Genomic DNA, 20,159 nt, shown 5'->3' with positions numbered 1-20,159 from the left:
TGGGATTAAACTCGACCACTGAACCACATCCCCAGCCCTATTTTGTATTTTATTTAGAGACAGGGTCCACTGAGTTGCTTAGCACCTCACTTTTGCTGAGGCTGGCTTTGAACTTACGATCCTCCTGTCTCAGCCTCCTGAATGCTGGGATTACAGGCCTGAGCCCTATGCCCAGCTACAGTTCAGTCTTGATTAAAAACATTAACAACTAATGAGCAGAGGTATCAGGGTAGTCTAGGGCTCTTAACCAAACTCCAGAGACCACGAATAGGCCCACTTCTCAAATGTGTGTTCTAATCCACAAACCTTTACATCTACTAAATCTCTGCTGAAATCCAATCCTGGAAGGTTTTCCTCTTTTGCCAGCAATGGAGCTAATGCCGAGTGTAAGGTGACAGGCTGGAGCTAATGCTGAGTGTAAGGTGACAGGCTGGAGTCATGACCACAATTTCTTTTATAGCTTCTGTGAACTTGTATCAGACTTATGTCTCAATTAGGTTTTCTATGGGCGTTGTTTTGTGGCAATAGTAGACACAATACCACTTCTTTGGGGAAGAACACCTGGTAGGTGGTATTGTTACCTTGCCCAGTAGATGAATGCCATATTGCATCTCCTGATTTATAGTCCTGCCTTGATGAGCATGGGGTGTGGCAAACTGAGTGGAGTTCAGAGCCTCAGAGATCAGCTTTGGATGACTCAGTCTTCACCAGTAAGTCAAAATGGTAAGAAACTTCCAAACTGTCCTCCAAAGTGGCTGTACCATTTTATACACTCAAGAGTAAAGAATGTATGAGTTCTTGTTGCTTTGCATCCTTGCCAGCAATTGATATTGTCAATTATTTGGATTTTAGCTATTCTAATAGATGGAATACATTTTAAAGAAGGGATCTTTAAGTAGGGGTAGTGGTGTAAGTCTGTAAATCCAGCTACTTGAGAGGCTGAGGCAGGATGATAGTAAATTCAAGGCCAGCTTCAGCAACTCAGCAAGAATCTCAGCAACTCAGCAACACTCTGTTTCAAAATACAAAAGTAAAAAGGGCTGGGAATATAGCTCAGTGGTAAGGAACAAAGCACCCCTGGAGTCAATCTCCAGTATCTTCCCTGGAGAGAGAGAGAGAGAGAGAGAGAGAGAGAGAGAGAGAGAGAGAGAGAGAGAGAGAGAGAGAAGAAAGAGGATTTTGATACAAAATGCCACATTTCTCTTCAAAAATTTTGTGTTGATTCCTCTGGATTATGTATGTGAGTATGAACGTAGAGACAGTTTCCCTATGTTGCCAGGCTGGGCTCAAACCCCCCATCCTCCAGCTTTAGCCTCTGGAGTATCTGGGACTAAAAGCATGTGCCGCTGTGCCCAGCTTTATCTGGTCACACTTTTGTTCCCATACTCCTTTGCATCCCACATTTAATCAGGCACCAACTCAGCTGACTCTTTGTTTCCTGACAGTTTCTTTTTTCTCATTCCAATTTTACTCCTTTAATCTATGCCTTCATTACCCTACACCTGGGTAACAGCAAAAACTGCTTGTTTCCTGGACTCTAGTATTGCCTAGTTCAAATTCAATTTAAAATATAGCTAAAACAAACAAACATGTTATAATCTTCCTTTAACAATTTTTATCTTGATGATTCATACCCAAGACCAAAACAAAACAAAAATTTTCTTGCTTTTTAAGAATCACAGTGGGGCTGGGGATGTGGTTCAAGCGCTGGCCTGGCATGCGTGCGGCCCGGGTTCGATCCTCAGCACCACATACCAACAAAGATGTTGTGTCCGCCCAGAACTAAAAAATAAAATATTAAAAAATTCTCTCTCTCTGTCTATCTCTCTCTCTCTCCCTCTTTAAAAAAAAATGTACTAAGAGATTTTCTCAGTCAACTTACCAAGAGGAGGCTCTTTAAAAAAAAAAAAAAGAATCACAGTGAGTATCCTACTGGAACAAATTTAAAGCTCTCGTTCTAGTATTCAGTATCCTGAATACTGTATTTTAATATTTTCATTCCACTATTTCTAGAATTAAATTTCTCTTTCTGACATCTTTGTAATGACCAAGTAGGTTTCTTTTTAACCTTTCTGACAAATAACTTGAGAACTTTTAAATTCTTCATCATTATTCCCATCATTCCTTTCCATTTAGAGTAACTTACATCTTGTTTGCCTCAGTGTATTAGTTCAAAATGCTCTTAGTCCAAGTTTTTTTTTTTTTCTGAATAAACTTTCTCCATTTTGTCTTGTAATCTATTTAATACTTCTTCATGAGTTTATTATCAAGACTGTCTTGAGTTTGACCTTCAGTTATTTCAGACTTTCTTTCCTGTTTTGCTAGAAAAGTGCTCTCTACCACTAAGCTCATGATCTCCATTTTTCCATATGCATTTTGTCTACCTAATCAACAATTAATAAATATATGCACCAGGATAACAGGAAAGAAGTGCATTAAGTCTTCTGCCTCTTTTATGTTTTCTCTAAAGTACTCGGTACAGTGTCATGCATATAGCAAGAATTAAATAAATGCTGGTTGATGAACAGATGAAAAATTACAACATGTATATCTGAAATAATATTTTAAAATTTTATTATGTAAAAATAATATGTTCACTGTAGAAACTAAAAATGAAAAACCCAGAAAATACAAATATTCAAAAAGAGAAAAATAATTTTATTATTATTATTATTTCGGTACCAGGGATTGAACCCAGGGCACTCAACCACTGAGCCACATCCCCAGCCCTTTTTATTCTTTATTTTGAGACAGAGTCTTACTAAGTGGCTGAAGTTGATCATAAACTTGCAATTCTCCACCTCAGCTTCCTGAGTTGCTGGGATTATAGGTGCAGGTCACCATTCCTGGAGATAAAAAGAATAATACAAAAAAATCCATGTATAATTCTACAAACCAGAGATAGTTGCTATTAATATCTTGGTTTTATGTATGATCTACTGTGATTTTTCTACACATGTATGACATTTAACTTGAAATGATAACTGTTTTGTGATACGAAATACCCCTAATATTATATAACTTTAAAGTGTACCTCTAAAGGTCAAATGGACACATAAATTTTGTCACCTACAGAGAGTTGGTATTTCTGATTCCCAGCTCAGAAATCGTTCTGCTTCCTCTATAATCCTAATGCATATTCTCCTTGATAACGCTATCCTTTGTCAAAAATCAAGGAGTAAGAAATCCTGACAGTGGCTCAAGGAAGAAGGTGGATTTTAATTGTTCCCCAATCTTCTTTGTTGAGAATGTCAATAATTCCATAAGAGGTATTTTTTTTTGGTGGTGATGGGATCAAACCCTGTGTCTTGCACATGCTAGGCAAGTGTTCAATCATTGAGCCAAACCCCCAGCTCCCTTGCCTCATTTTCATTTCATAGGTAGCAAAGATAGAATGTGGAGTGGGCAAGTGGTCATTTTGTGGGTATATATAGTTTTCCCTTTTTCAGGAAGAGTAGGTTCTATAGCAGACTTAATTCTAGGAAATTTTGTAAATAATCTGGTAAAATTTTCTTAGGCTGTGTGGTGGGGGTAGTTCAGTTGCAGGCATAATTCTTCTGTTTTCATATGCCTGTCTCACAGATGTTGCTAGACATCTTTCAGGGCATTTAACTGTAGCCCAAACAATGGTAGCCCTAAGTCTGGCTTTTTCAAGTAAACTAATATATGCCTAGCAATTCCTGCATGATAGTGGGTTAGAAAGTTATATTGTAGCACTGTTAATACACACACACACACACACATACACAGATGTGTGTGTTGTGTGTGTGTGTGTGTGTGTGTATATATATATATATATATATATATATATATATATATATTTCAATTAATAGAAGAAGTAGCAAAAAAGAATGACAAAGCTCTTTGTATAAGGACATGGAATATCTCCAGAATAAATTAAGTGGAAAAAAAAAGGAAGGTGAAGAAGTGTGTGTAGCAAGTTGCCATTTGTGTTAAAATGTGAAAAATAAATTGACATATATGAAATGACTCACCTTTGTCTAAAAATCTCTAGAAGGATATTTTAAAAGCCTAATAATATGAGAGGGGATCTGGGTAGTTAGTGGGCAAAGTTAAAGGATTCTTTCCTTCATTGTATTTTTAAAATTCTTTCAAAAGTTTGAACCACATGATGATATTAATCAAATATATTGGATTTTTTTAGTATAATATTATGTGGTTTAAGAAGCAAATAATATGATAGAAGAAACCAAGAAACAAGTTTTAAACTTAATGTTTCCAACTGTTATAAAAGAATAAGATATTTGGTGGTAATGAGGAATAACTCCACCTAAAAAGTTGTGTCCTTTATAAGAAGGATATAATTGAGGATGTTTTCCTGATTAATAAATGGAATCAGCATGATATAGTGGCAAGAGCATGGGTTTTGGGATCTGGTGGAGATAAACCCAAATTTTAGTCTTTCCATATACTGGCGGCTTTATAATGTTGTATAAGTTACTTTAACCTTTTTGAAATTCCAATTTCCTCATCTTTAAAATGATTGAAACCTGAATAAGATTATTACAAAGGTTTAATGACATAACATACAAGTGCATCAGATTTGTTTGCTTAGTTTTCCTTTCCTTATATAGATAGACTGACCTGAGTTGGACTAGCATGTAGCAATCAAATGTCTTGAGAAAATGCAGGTTTATGTTAAAGAACTGCACGTAAACTAAGTCCCTGGATCTAGGATTTAGTTTGTCAATCTCATATAATGAGGAATGAAGCGTCTTGTTACCTAAGAATTTTTAAAAATCCTTGGGCTATAGTTTCCCTTTCCCCCTGTCTAAAAGATGGCCAAATAGAAGTGTATGCTTCTATGCTAAACATGTTACAAATATACCACAATAAATCTTCCCATGACCCAGGCACAGTGGCAAGCACACCTGAAATCTCATTGACTCAGGAGATTAAGATGGGGGAATTGCAAGTTCCAAGCTAGCCTGGATAAATTAATCTCAAAAAAAAAAAAAAAAAAGACAGAGGGGAGGGGGGTTTGGGTGTGTGTGCTGGGGTTGTGGCTCAGTGGTAGAGTGCTCGCCTGGCACACATGAGGCACTGGGTTTGATCCTCAGCACCACATAAAAATAAAATAAAGGTATTGTGTCCACCTACAACTATATATATATATATATATATATATATATATATATATATATATATATATTTTTTTTTTTTTTTAAAGAGAGAGTGAGAGAGGAGAGAGAGAGAGAGAGAGAATTTTTAATATTTATTTTTTAGTTCTCGGCGGACACAACATCTTTGTTGGTATGTGGTGCTGAGGATTGAACCCGGGCCGCACGCATGCCAGGCGAGCGCGCTACCGCTTGAGCCACATCCCCAGCCCTTTTTTTTTTTTTAAACCTACAAAATAATAGTAGTTAAAAGGGCTGGGGGTTACCCTTTTCTAAATAAACCCTGTTTTATAAAAAAAAAAAAAAAAAAAAAAAAAAAAAAAGGGCTGGGGATGTCGCTCAGTGGTATAGCGCCCCCTTGGTTCTGAACAAAATTTCCACCTGGTTTATGTGGGAAAACATTTTATTCTATTATTCATTTTTCATTTTCTGGGGATTGAACCCAGAGCATCATTCATGCGAGGCAAGTACTCTAACACTAAGTAAGCTACATCCTCGCCCCAAACCATTTTATTCTAATGCTCAGTTCTAACATATTTTTTTACTTTTGGCGGTACTGGATGTGGATTGAACCCAGGACCTTACACATGTAGGTAAGCACTGTACCTCTGAGCTATATCTTGTTTTTTCAATTTTGATACAAAATATCCCTAAGTTTCCCAAGCTGGTCTTCAACTTGTGATCCTCTTGCTTCCCAAGTAGCTGGGCTTACAGGCATGTACCACCAAACCTGGTTCTAACAAATTTCTTTTAAAGGAGGGTTTTGCAGTAGACAGTGGCTCAGTCTTTGAAGAAAAAAAAATCAGTGTATTAAATTTTTTTACTAGTATAGACTATCTTGGGGCTGGGGATGTGGCTCAAGTGGTAGTGAGCTTGCCTGGCATGTGCAGGGTGCTGGGTTCAATCTTCAACACCAAATAAAAATAAAATAAAGATATTAAAAAAGCCATGGTTTAAAACAAAAAAAAAATGTAAAAAAAAAGAGACTATCTTAAGATAGAATATATTAAAACCAATGTTACCCAATAAATCAAATTAATACTTACCAATATAATTTACATTCAATACATACAGTGTGATTTTACATTTATCAAATACATGACTTGATATGGTAATTTCTCAGTTTCTTTTTTTTTGTAAAACTACAGGAATATAATTATTATATAAAGTATTAAATCACAAAATACAGACTCTACATAACAATCACCCAAATCAGAGACTGAGAGTTCCTAATTCTCATATTGACAAACTACTGATAAGTGTTTTGGGGAAAAGGTCCAGGTTTATTAAAAATTAATTATTTATTGAGGTACCGAAGATTGAACCCATCGCAAGGGCTCTTCCACTTAGTTATACCCTTAGCTCTGTTTATTTTAAAACAGGGTCTTGCTGAATTGCTAAGGTTGGCCTCAAACTTTTTTTTTTAAATTTTTTTTAAGTTGTTGATGGACACAATACCTTTATTTTATTTGTTTATTTTTATATGGTACTGAGGATCAAACCCAGTGTCTCATGCAGTGGTAGGCAAGTGCTCTACCACTAAGCCACAGCCCAGGCCCTGGCCTTGAACTTTTTTGATCCTCTGCTTCAGCCTCCTGAGTTCCTGGGATCAGAGGTGTGTGCCAGGTATCTTGGTAAGGTCCAGGTGAAATAAGGATTTTTGCTCAATCATCTCTCTCTGACTATACTCAGGGTTTGGTTGCTAGGCACTGAGAAGATAGTATATTTTTCTCTTTTAAATATAATGGATAAAATGTATATATTCAGGTTTTCTTTACCTCTGTCTTTGAGATTCATTACATTTGTTTAAAGAATTTAATGAGTTTGCTCAGGGAGTTGCATCAGAAATTATTTTTGTATTAGTGGTAGGAATGACAAATAGTTCCTTTGTAATGTTGCACCAGTCAATACCTGTTTTTGCCTAAGGATGTATCCATACCAATTCTGGATAATCCAGCTTTGAAGTGGGTTAGGCAGTGCTGTTTCTTTTATTATTGCTTAGTTTGGGCTGTGACCTAGTCACACATGCCTTGAAAACTTAAACAGCACTGAAGGTACAGCCTAATTAAGTTCACAAATACTAGACAGTGTACATGACACTTAAAATTTCCCTATTTTCTACAACTTATTTTAAACTATACAGTACATTTACTCAATATGTACATAAAAAAACTCATTTTTTTCTTGCATGTGAAATGTCAAAATGGGCAACTACCAAAGTCAAAGAAATGTTAACATGGCAGCATCAACTTTAAAAAAAAATCTTTATTTTTATTCATTTTTTTAAAAGAGAGTGAGAGAGGAGAGAGAGAGAGAGAGAGAGAGAGAGAGAGAGAGAGAGAGAGAGAGAGAGAGAATTTTTTTAATATTTATTTTTTTTTTTAGTTCTCGGCGGACACAACATCTTTGTTGGTATGTGGTGCTGAGGATCGAACCTGGGCCGCACGCATACCAGGCGAGCGCGCTACCACTTGAGCCACATCCCCAGCCCTATTCATTTATTTTTATGTGGTACTGAGGATTGAACTCAGGGCCTCACACCTGAGAGGCAAGTGCTCTACCACTGAGATACAGCCCCAGCCCAGCATCAACTTTTAAAGTCATTTAAAAAAATCATTATATTCTTCATAGAATTTTCAGACTTCAGTTTAAAGAAGGTGAAATATTAAGTACTGTACAACCAAGACAGGCAAGTTTTAAGGAGAAAATGACACATCTTGTTTTTTGTCAACCTTTGCTGTCATATGAACATTTTCTGGGTCAAAAGGCATTTGCCATACAAACTTCACCAAACTCCTTTGTGGTGACACAGGAGTAGTTGGAACCTGAATATTTTTAAACTTCCTCTACTGATAAAGGAGATAGAGATGGTGAGAGAGGGAGAGTAGGGAGGTAGATACACATTCTTGGAGGAGGAGAATCCTCTTAGTTAGCTTTGTTTTGCATCAGCGTCTGGGTGGAATTGGTTGGGCTGGCAGAACCCAGGACTGGCAGAGAACTCCTGAAAGCAGAAGGGGCAGTGAGTACCAAAATTATTCTTTCCTTTGAATCTGGCACTTTAGGTCATCACCGAATTTATTCACAACCACCACCCATTGAGGCAGGTACTGATATTATTTCCATTGCACATGCAGTAACATCAAACCCATCAAGGTCACCCAGCAAATAAGTAGCGGCACCAGAACTCAAAACTCCCCTGGAGCACTCCTCCTTGGCTCAGTTCAGCCCTGAGGTTGGATTCAGCGCGCTGTTCGCGGCCTTGGTGGGACAGTTCCCGGTACTGATGGCGCTGTCCAGCCCCGCTGGCCCGCCGCCTTCCACACGCAAGAGAACGCGGTCCCGCAGGGCGATCGCTCCTAAAGCCCGTAGAATCACCGCGCCCAGCCACGTCCCAGCGTGCGGGAGGGCCGAGTTGCCTCAGGACGGCCATCTGGAGCTGCTCCCCGGGTCCCCTCAGCTCCGCGCGCCGGGTTCAACTTGGAAAGGCGGAAGGGTCCGCAGGAAGCGCTCAGCCCCTCTCCCCTTCCCTCTCCGCTCTCTGCCTCCCGCTCCCGCCCAAAGAGGCAGAGAGGCAGGGGCAGAGGCAGAGGCAGAGGCAGAGGCAGAAGGGTTAGGCAGCCTCACCTATCCCAGAGTGACTGACGCTGCGGTCCTCCAACCAGGCATTGGCAGGAAGGTGGGGTCTCGATGAGACCGATTGCTTCTTTCCTCCAATCCCGGTGCAGCTACTTTCCGGCCATAGTCTCGGCACCCGGCGGAGAGCGACAGGTGGAAGCTGCGTTACCTCTGCGCCTCTTGCATCCTTGGCATTCGAGCTTTACCAAGCGCAGGGTTAGGTCTACTCCAAATTTTATTAATTCTTGCGAGTCGTCACTTCAAGCCCTCATTTTAATCAGAAGTGGAAATTCCCCAGCCCTTTCCCGTCACCTCAGATGGAGGCGGGATGAATAGTACCCTCACCGGCCAATTGTACCACGCGACGTCCTGTGACAAAGTGACCGACACTTTATGTCGCCAATGGAGTTTCCCATTGTTAGGGGTCACTATGACTGACCACAAGGCTAACTAATCCACTTTAAGGTCGTGACGCTACAGTCAGAGAGGCTGGCCAATAGACACAGAAAAGGACCGGAAGTCGGCTCGTGAGGAGTGAGAGGCGGGTGTTCGCAACCGCCTAGGCCTGCGCGGGTCAACGCAGCTTGAGGGCCGCGAGCCAGCGAGCAGCGCGTGACGGAGAGCCTGAGCGACAGGCCACCTTGGCCAATGATCTGCAGCCGCCGGAGAGCTGCAGCCAGTGGCGGGTTGAGGGGGCGGGAGGCAGCAGGTTAGGCAGTGAGAAGTTAGTGGCGCTGCTGGGACGGGGGGAAGGAGACGCTTCTTCCTCCTGCTGCTCCTCTCCTTCCCGGGATCAGCGGCGGCGGTGGCCGCGAGTGACTCGGCAGTGTCTCCGGCTCCGCGTGCGAACCATGCTGACCGATGGCGGAGGCGGCGGCACCTCCTTTGAGGAGGACCTGGACTCTGTGGCTCCGCGATCCGCCCCAGCCGGGGCCTCGGAGCCGCCTCCGCCGGGAGGGGTCGGACTGGGGATCCGCACCGTGAGGCTCTTTGGGGAGGCCGGGCCCGCGCCGGGAGTCGGTGGCGGCGGCAGCGCTGCGGGAGGAGGGGACGCGGCGCTGGATTTCAAGTTGGCGGCTGCCGTGCTGAGGACCGGAGGTGGAGGTGGTGCCTCTGGCAGCGATGAGGACGAAGTGTCTGAGGTACGGCTCCAGGACCCCCGCCTCCCACACAGCGTGAGGCATGAATTCTCTTTGGGGCCACCCTCCGGTTTCCCGGGTGCAGCCGTTCTCTGACAGCGGTCGGTTCCCTGGCGGCGGTGGCAGCCATGCGGGCCTCGGGAGCTTTCGGCTTACTCTGCAGCTCGTGGCTGGAGCGGGACGGGTTCCCGTCAGCGTCCGTAAACCCACAATAGGGAGTCCTTTGGTCTCTGAGCTTCGCGCGGGAACAAGGACTCCTCAGGCTACCTCCCGCCTACCCCGCTTTGGAGATGGGGGAGGGCGGGGTCTTGCCGGAGTCCCTGCCCTTGGTACTGAGGGATACAGCTAACTAGCCCAAAGAGCATTTCTGCTGTTGGCCTCTCAAAGTTGAGGTGTACATTTATTTACCTCCTACCTTACGTATGCCTTGCCTGCGTATTTTAAGTGGAGCTCTTATTTTCTTTCTCTAGTTTGAGACAGGTATTAAGTAACTCTCAGCTTTTAACCCCGAAAAACCACGTGACTCTTGCTCCTGGGACGTTTTGTGAAGTTAGACAGGAAAAGGAAGTTCTAGTGCATCTCTGAGCTTCGGAATAGCTGGATAGCTGAACTCTTGAGATTTTTTAGGCTGGGAGAAGGTGAGGCACCCTACGGACACCTTTTCTTTTGCAGTAAGGGGAATAAGTGATCAATTCTTTCACTTCTTTTAACTCTTACGTGTACGTATTTTTAGGTCTAAGCAATCTAGGATTGTAGGTATCATCTTGTGGGCTCTAGGGAAAACAACACACACATACCACACACTCCAGGGAAAACAACACACGCGTGTGTGCGCGTGCTTGAGCGCATGGGCGCGCATGCACACACAAACACACAGAGTTTTCTATTGACAGTGACTTGATATAGTACTGTTCTGTGATGACCATTGTTTATAGTGCTCAGACTGTTTCTTCTATTTCTGTTCTAAGGTTGGTTTATCCCTTGTGACCAATTATTTTAACCTCTGGTCTTGGTGTTAAAGTACAGGAATTTCCCTGTGTGTACTAATGATCCTTGCTCTTGCATTTGAGAGGAATAAGGAGAGACTGGGCTGCAGAATACAATTAGTGCACTGTCTTATCATCCTAAATTTGAATAGGGCTTTCTTTAGATTAAAAATCTTAGTATAAACTGACTCCAACATTTGCTTTGGGAAAAAAAATGCAGATTATAAAGGGAATAGTCTCTAGAATGTCTGTATCCCAATATAAGAGGAATAACTTCTAAGGCAAGGTGAAAAAGGATTTTATTTGAATAGGCAGTTAGCGGGGAGAGTCTCTGGAGTACCCGTTTTTTGGGCTTGTAGAAGGCTTTTATCCTTTTAGTGAAACTTGATGAGAGATGAATCTAGAGCTAGGCAAATGAGGTGGGGGCTCTATAGAGTTTATTTTTCTTTAAAACTTATAAGGGAGAATCTGAAAGGTTCACTTTGACCTAAATGATTGAAAGAGAATCTCCTTGATTTTTCTGGACCATATTTACATGATTGTCATGGGTAAGATGAAAGATCACTCATTTGCTTTTATATAGGTAGTATTTAAATTTCTTCATAGGTAGACTGCTAGTGAGTCTCCAAAGTCATAAATCTCTCTCTCTTCCACTCTATATAATTTCGTATGGAGTCACCATACCATGTGGTTAAAGCTGTGAGCACAATCCACACCTTTTGTGTTTTTTGAAGTTTATTGTAGAGGTCACCTGTCTGTGATTCCTACCCATTAGTAGAAGAACAACTTATTCTCCTATTTATTTATATTTTCTGTGCCACAAAAGGACTTAGGTAGTAAGTGTATATATAGAACTCATTAGGATACTCCATAGAAGTTAGCCTGATCTAAGGTGATGTTCATTGTATGTGTAGATTCTTAATCTGTGAAGAAAAAATATTTTGTTTCTGTGCCCTGTATTCCCTCAAGTCATCTGGAGAAGACATTCTGGAATTACCTTGTCTCTGTTATTTAGTGTGATAGGGTATAGTCTATGCTTTTTTTTTTTTAATATTTATTTTTTAGCTTTAGGTGGATACAATATCTTTATTTTACTTTTATGTGGTGCTGAAGATGGAACCCAGTGCCTCATGCATGCCAGGTGAGCGCGCTACAAACTTGAGCCATATCCCCAGCCCTAGTATATGCTTTTGTGAGTGAAATTATTATTTTTGTAGTTATAGATGGGCAGCATGCTTTGTTTCATTTTTATGTGGTGCTAAGGATTGAACCTAGTGCCTCACACGTGCTAGGCAAGTGCTCTGCCACCCAGCTACGGCCCCAGCCCCAGCCCCAGACGAGCTGTTTTCTTCCATATTATTGCTTTTGAATTTCCAGTATGAAGAGATCATAAATAATGTTCTTCAAAAAAAAATACTCCCTAACTGGCATTTGATGAAAAATACTAAACTCCTCATTTTCATCTTTCTAAATATTTTAGAACTATGCTCCTAGACTTCCTAAAAGATAATGAATTGTGTGGGTTTAATAGGGCAGGACATGGTGAGAAGTGAATAAAAATTTGTTGAAGTACTATACCTTTTGTGTACAGAGGCCTAGATATTCTAAGGACCTCTTTTTCTCTATTATTAGAGCCAAGAGCTGGAAACAAACAAACAAGCTGCTTTCCCTCATTGGGCAAGTCAAAAGACCTTTTAGTTAGTTTGAGGAAGGGACTTAGGTCTATTAGTAATTTCTTTTAATAAATATTAGATTTGTGCTATTTTAGGGAGTGCCATTATTTGTAACCACCCTCCCCTTATTGGTACTGGGAATTGAACTCAGAGGTGCTTAAACCCTGAACCACATCCCCAGCCCATTTTTATATTTTATTTAGTGACAGAGTACTATGAGTTGCTTAGGGCTTCACTAAGTTGCTGAAGCTGGCTTTGAATTTGTGATTTTCCTGTCTCAGCCTCCCAAGCTGCTGAGAGTAGAGGTGTATGACACCATGCCTGACTAGCCTTATTTTTTTTTTTTAAACACTGGGGTAAATATCTCTTTTATATTTCTTTAGGCATATTGAATGTTTTTTTTTTTTTAATTTTTTTAGTTGTAGATGGGCACAATACCTTCGTTTATTTTTATGTGGTGCTGAAAATTGAACACAGTGCCTCACACGTGCTCTACCACTGAGCCACAACCCCAGGCCCTATATTGAGTGTATTCTTTAGCTAAGGCCTTGAATAGAAGAGTCTTATTGAAATATACCAGTGATTAATAGTAGATGTTGGGTTAATTTTTTTTTTTTTTTTAAACCAGCTTTTATTTGGAATGGTACAGAGAAGATATTGGCCCTGTGCAAGGATGACACACAAATTTGGGAAGTGTTCCATATTTTTCTGGTACTAAAAAATAATAAAAATAAAAAAAACAGTTTCTGTTACTTTCAGAATCATAATCTTTATATTTTTTAAGCAAGTTGAAAGAAAAATAGAAAGTTCCTAAAGAACAAACTTGGTGAGGTTTATAATTTTTGTTTTTCTGTCATAAGAATGTATGCATATGCTTTCATACTTAATATATAAGTATGAAATCTCCTTTTAAAATTATTATAAAATTAATACAGTCTGGTGAAAAGTTCAGTGTATATATAGTAGATATAACATGGAAAGTAAAAGTCCTTGCCTCCCCTCCCCATCAACTCTTTAACTCTCTCATTAAGACAACTAATATTAAGATTTTTCTTTCAATAAATTTTCTAGGCCTATTTGTGTGTGTGTGTGTGTTTATATACATTCACTTTTGGGGGAGTACTGGGTGTATGCCTAATGGCATTTTACCATTAAGCTACATCCCCAGCCCTTTTAATTTTTTTCAGTTTTGAGGCAGGGTCTTGTGAAGTTGCTGAGACTGGCTTTAAACTTGCAGTTTATCTGCTTTAGCCTCCTGAATCTCTAGGATTACAGACATGTGCCACCGCTTCCAGTTTCTACCTTCACTTTAAACATAAATTAGAAAAGATAGCTTTATACTTCATTGAAATTTCCTCTTTTCTTTTCTTTTTTTTTTTTTTTTTGAAGAGGAAAAGTTAAGCTGACACTCAAGGTTTCAGCAGTCTCAATCCATAGATGGCCAGCTCTGTAGCTCTGGGCCCAAGGCGAGGCAGAGCACCATGGTGGAAGGGTGTGGCAGAGGAATTTTTTTTTTTCTTGAGGCATGTACCAGAAATTGAATACCTCTCTAAAATTATAAGACAAACCTTATAGAGATTTTTATTTTTCTCTGACAGTTTACCACAAGGCCCTGAGTTCAATCCCTAGCACCACAAACAACAACAATAACAACAAAACACCACAGGCCAGCATAGAAATCCCATCCTGATTTTTCTCCAGTAGTAAGTCATCTGGGTCATTTCCTTTAGAGTTACTTAAAATCTATAATGTAGAGCAGAATTTCTCAACAGCAACATATTGACATTTTGGGCCAGATAATTCTTTGTTTTGAGGGGGTTTCCTATGCTTTTGTACCATTTCTGGCCTCTATCCACTAGATGCCAGTAAAATCCACCTAATTGTGATAGCCCAAAATTCTTTAAACATTGCCGTGTCTCCTGAGAGCAAAATCACCCTTGTTGAGAACCATTAGTTTAGAGGCCATTTTTGGCAGGGATGGCAATTTTGTCCTGTATATTCTATATTCAAACTTTAGGTAAACAAGATGAGTCACTGTTTTTAATAGCATCTCAGAGCTTATAATCTGAACAAGGGAGAAATAGAAAGAAGCTACTGAAAAGTTTCCAGTGAAATTAGCATGTACTGCTGTAAATCTTCTATGGTAAATTTATCATTTTGGGGGCTGGGGTTGTAGCTCAATGGTGGAGTGCTTTCCTAGCATGTGTGAAGCACTGGGCTCAATCCTCAGTACCATATAAAAATAAATAAATAAAATAAGAACATTGTGTCCATCTGTAACTAAAAAAATGTTTTTTAAATTACCATTTTGGGTAATTATGACTTAAGATATATTATTTTCAAGTTCAGTTATTTTCCATGAAAATGAACTTAAAAAAAAAAACTTTTATGAAGATTTTAAGTTTGTTAAAGTGGAAAGGGTTTATTCCACAAAGTATGATCACTAGAAATACATTATCAGGAAATAGAATTTTGAAATTTTTGTAGGCAAATTTTGAAGACATTGAAAATACTTACTGAATAAAAAATTACATGTTGTTACTGTAACAATTTGTTATGTAATGCAAGAATATCAGCTTTGCACAAGCTTCATTCTGTAAAGCCTTAAGGCTTTAGTATAAACTGATGAGTTGATGATTCTGGTTATATGAATTAGGAATAATGGGTCAATTCGGAGTTGAGTAGTATGGGTGGAGGAAATCCTTATTGTGAAATTTGGAGTGTCAGGTTTTTTGTTTTATTTTTATTGAGTACATTTTGAATAGGTGGTTACAGTCATACAGCTCATAAACAAAAGTAATATAAGGGCAGATAAGTGAAGTTTTGGTTCCACCCCTACTCCCACCTATCCTGCACTTTATACTCCAGTCATATATTCTTTTAGAATTTTTTAATGAAAATACAGTTTTATTTTGTGATTCTGGGGACTGAGCCCAAGTCCTCAGACATGCTAGGCAAGGAAGGTATCTACTGCTGTGCTACACTCCCAGCCCCACAAGTATATATTTTTATTTTTCCTGTTGTCACATAAAAGGTAACACATTATTCATGTGAGATTTTAAAAAATATATTTGTAGATGGACAGCATGCTTTTGTTTCATTTTTATATTGTGCTAAGTATCAAACCCAGTGCCTCATACGTGAAAGGCAAGTCCTCTGCCACTGAGCTGCAGCTTCAGCCCCCATGTGAGATTTTTTTTTAAATGACAAATTTGAGAGCGATTTAAACTAAAAAAAAAGGTTGGGGGTGTGAGAGCCCTAGATTCTATCCCTAACACTCACTTCAAAAAAGAAAAAAAGTTTTTAAGAGATAAAACATATTACGCATCCAGCACAGAGATGAGTTTAAGCAATTCTTTTTAAAAATATATATATTTTTTAGTTGTCAATGGATCTTTACTTATGTTGTGCTGAGAATCAGAACTCAGTGCTTCACACATGCTAGGTAAGTGCCCTACCACTGAGCAACCCCAACCCTAAGCACATTCTCTCTTTCTCTCTCTTTTTTTTTTTTTTTTTGTCGTGCTGGGGATTGAACCCAGGACCTTATACATGTAAGGCAAGCATTTTACCAAATGAACTATATCCCAGCTCGAGCATATTCTCTTTTGAGCCTGTCTGGTAGTAGTGGTAGTAGAGTGATGATGGACTAGATGACCTCTGCAAATCAATCTGGTATTTCTGATTCATTGATAGGTAAGATAATATTTCTTTAAAGAAAAGGCAGTTTTTAAAAGTATTGAAGTGTTGACCTGGAGTTGGCAAATGAAGAGAAAATAAATGCCCCGCCTACCTTTTTTTTTTTAACCATGGATTGAAACTAGGGGGTTTAACCACTGAGCCACATCCCCAGTTCTTTTATGTTTTGTTTTGAGACAGGGTCTTGCCAAGTTGCTTACAACCTCACTAAGTTGCTGAGGCTGGCTTTGAACTCCCAATTCTTCTGCCTCAGCTGACAAATTGCTAGGATTACAGGTGTGTGCCACCATGCCTAGCTATTTACCTTCTCTTAGAACCAGAGTTGTAAGAAATATAATTGAACTGATTTAGTATGTCTTTCTTTTTGGATCTTTTTTTTTTTTAATTTAATTTTTTTTTATTGGTTGTTCACAACATTACAAAGCTCTTGATATATCATATTTCATACATTAGATTCAAGTGGGTTATGAACTCCCAATTTTTACCCCAAATGCAGATTGCAGAATCACATTGGTTACACATCCACAATTTTACATAATGCCCTATTAGTAACTGTTGTATTCTGCTACCTTTCCTATCCTCTACTATCCCCCCCCCCATCTTCTCTCTCTACCCCATCTACTGTAATTCATTTCTCTCCTTGTTTATTTTCCCATTCCCCTCACAACCTCTTATATGTAATTTTGTATAGCAATGAGGGTCTCCCTTCATTTCCATGCAATTTCCCTTTTCTCTCTCTTTCCCTCCCATCTCATGTCTCTGTTTAATGTTAATCTTTTCTTCCTGCTCTTCCTCCCTACTCTGTTCATAGTTGCTCTCATTATATCAAAGAAGACATTTGGTATTTGTTTTTTAGGGATTGGCTAACTTCACTAAGCATAATCTGCTCTAGTGCCGTCCATTTTCCTGCAGATTCCATGATTTTGTCATTTTTTATTGCTGCATAGTACTCCATTGTGTATAGATGCCACTTTTTTTTATCCATTCATCTATTGAAGGGCATCTGGGTTGGTTCCACAGTCTAGCTATTGTGAATTGTGCTGCTATGAACATCGATGTGGCAGTATCCCTGTAGTACGCTCTTTTAAGGTCTTCAGGGAATAGTCTGAGAAGGGCAATAGCTGGGTCAAATGGTGGTTCCATTCCCAGCTTTCCCAGGAATCTCCATACTGCTTTCCAAATTGGCCGCACCAATTTGCAGTCCCACCAGCAATGTACAAGAGTACCCTTTTCCCCACATCCTCGCTAGCACTTGTTGTTGTTTGACTTCATAATGGCTGCCAATCTTACTGGAGTGAGATGGTATCTTAGAGTGGTTTTGATTTGCATTTCTCTGACTGCTAGAGATGGTGAGCATTTTTTCATGTACTTGTTGATTGATTGTATGTCCTCCTCTGAGAAGTGTCTGTTCAGGTCCTTGGCCCATTTGTTGATTGGGTTATTTGTTATTTTATTGTCTAATTTTTTGAGTTCTTTGTATACTCTGAATATTAGGGCTCTATCTGAAGTGTGAGGAGTAAAAATTTGTTCCCAGGATGTAGGCTCCCTATTTACCTCTCTTATTGTTTCTCTTGCTGAGAAAAAACTTTTTAGTTTAAGTAAGTCCCATTTGTTGATTCTTGTTATTAACTCTTGAGCTATGGGTGTCCTATTAAGGAATTTGGAGCCCAACCCCACAATATGTAGATCGGAGCCAACTTTTTCTACTATCAGACGCAGAGTCTCTGATTTGATATCAAGCTCCTTGATCCATTTTGAGTTAACTTTTGTGCATGGCGAGAGGAGGGGATTCAGTTTCATTTTGTTGCATATGGATTTCCAGTTTTCCCAACACCATTTGTTGAAGATGCTATCCTTCCTCCATTGCATGTTTTTAGCCCCTTTATCAAATATAAGATAGTTGTAACTTTGTGGATTAGTCTCTGTGTCCTCTATTCTGTACCATTGGTCTCTTTTTGGATCTTGTTGATCATATTTCCCTCTCCTTTTGCTTATCTGTAGAGTCATGGAATCTTGGTGATAATCCTCTCATCTCATTTTAGGTAACTGCTAGAATTTATTGAGTGCTTATTATTAATAGTTTTGTACTAGATACTTTGTTATTTTGCTTTTTTTTTTCTAATTATATATCTTAGTTGTAGGTGGACACAATACCTTTATTTATTTATTTGTGGTGCTGAGGATTGAACCCAGGGCCTCACACATGCTAGGTGAGCACTCTACTACTGAGCCACAACCCCAGCCCATTTTTGCTTGTTTTAACACTCCTTTGAGGTATCATCTACATAGATGAATAAAGGTAGGCTCAGAGAAATGAAATAATGAATCAAAAATTAACAAAGTATTGGGGGCTGGGTTGTGGCTCAGTGAACAGCAATCATTGGGCTGAGTGATTTGTCTAGGATTATTACACAGTTTAAGGTGTAGCAGGACTAGAAAAGAGAGGTAATCTGATTCCCATTCTAGTTATCTTATCTGCTAGATTGTCTTGCCATTTCTTCTGATACATTGTACCAATGAATTTAATTGCTCAAGCAATGACTATCTTAAACTAGCATTATAATCCATAGTTGGCTCTGTTGGAAAAGTTTTTTAGTTTTGTTTTTTGGTGATACTGGGGTTTGAACCCAGGGTCACTCTGACACTATGCTACAGATCTTTTTATTTTATTTTTTTTATTTTGAGACAGGGTCTTGCTAAGTTGTTAAGGCTGTCCTCAAACTTGCAATCCTCCTGCCTCAGCCTTTGGTGCAGCTGGGATTACAGGTGTGTGCCTCCACACCAAGTTTGAAAAGTTTTACATAGATCAGTTTATTAGGGAGGTATGCCTTTGAGTACCATTGAGTATTAGAAGGAAGTAATTTTGGAATGAAATTACTTGAAAAGTGCGGGCTTTCATTATTTATTTTATTTATTTATTTATTTATTTATTTTTTTTAAATTTGTTGTTGTTGTAAGGAGGATTGAATCTTTTTTTTTTTTTTAAGAGAGAGAGGGAGAGAGGAGAGAGAGAGAGAGAGAGAGAGAGAGAGAGAGAGAGAGAGAGAGAGAGAGAGAATTTTTAATATTTATTTTTTAGTTCTCGGCGGACACAACATCTTTGTTGGTATGTGGTGCTGAGGATCGAACCCGGGCCGCACGCATGCCAGGCGAGCGCGCTACCGCTCGAGCCACATCCCCAGCCCCTCATTATTAATTTTAAAAGGATTAATAAATAATTAAAACCATTGATAATATAAAGACATGCCCAGCTTTGCAACTTAGAAACATTGGCTTTACAATATTGTTATATTTTAATTATTTTGTAAAAATTAAAATATGTGTGCTATTCTGTTACTAATTAACAACAGCTCTTGGTTCCTATAAATGAAGATCCATTGCCTTAAGGCAACTGATTGACTGGATTTTATCACTGCCAAGTTTACCTAAACCAGAAAGAATTGAAACATTGTGTATAAATTTCTTTTTATTTGCTGAACTGAATTTGGCAACTGTTTGTCAAAGAGTACATTTTGCTCTTGTCCCTGCTATGCACATGGTCTGTGCTCACAGTTACCCCCTTATTGAATAGATGCTGTTTTCAATAGTAGAAAGGGTGCTTTTTAAAATGTAGACATCCCACTATATTCTAATGATTTGATTCACTTTCATTAGTACACAATTGATGATCCCTTAGGACCAAAGATTTGAACAATAGAGTAGTTTATGAAGTTGCCAAGGTGCATTTGATGTATTTAATAGTTTGTAATGAGAACAGTTGGACTGAGAATAAAGTTTGTATTTTTAAATTATGATAAAATAACCATAATATAAAAATTTACCATTTTATCTTAAAAAATGTGTTTAGTTATAGATGGACACAATACCTTTATTTTTATGTTGTGCTGATTGGACCCAGTAACTCCC

General features: G+C 39.1%; 1 protein-coding gene across 5 annotated transcripts in view; it reads left to right on the top strand.

Annotated features, from left to right (window-relative positions):
* Positions 1-9,446: 9,446 nt before the first annotated feature.
* The window catches only part of ANKHD1 (ankyrin repeat and KH domain containing 1), a gene marked incomplete at its 3' end in the record, with an annotated part of 131,361 nt that continues 120,648 nt past the window's right edge, over positions 9,447-20,159 (top strand). For 4 of the 5 annotated variants that reach the window (XM_081282385.1, XM_081282387.1, XM_081282388.1 and 1 more), the window contains exon 1: positions 9,447-9,898. In XM_081282385.1, coding sequence (XP_081138511.1) covers positions 9,608-9,898 — 291 coding nt within the window. In that variant the 5' untranslated portion in view covers positions 9,447-9,607. The remainder of the gene's footprint in view (positions 9,899-20,159) is intronic. The other variant, XM_081282389.1, reaches the window with a different exon arrangement.

This window comes from Spermophilus citellus (assembly GCF_964194105.1).
Source record: "Spermophilus citellus genome assembly, chromosome: 1".
In the NCBI taxonomy this organism is placed as follows: domain Eukaryota; kingdom Metazoa; phylum Chordata; class Mammalia; order Rodentia; family Sciuridae; genus Spermophilus; species Spermophilus citellus.
Note: the sequence above shows the minus strand (reverse complement) of the source record. Positions and strands in the feature narration are given on the sequence as shown.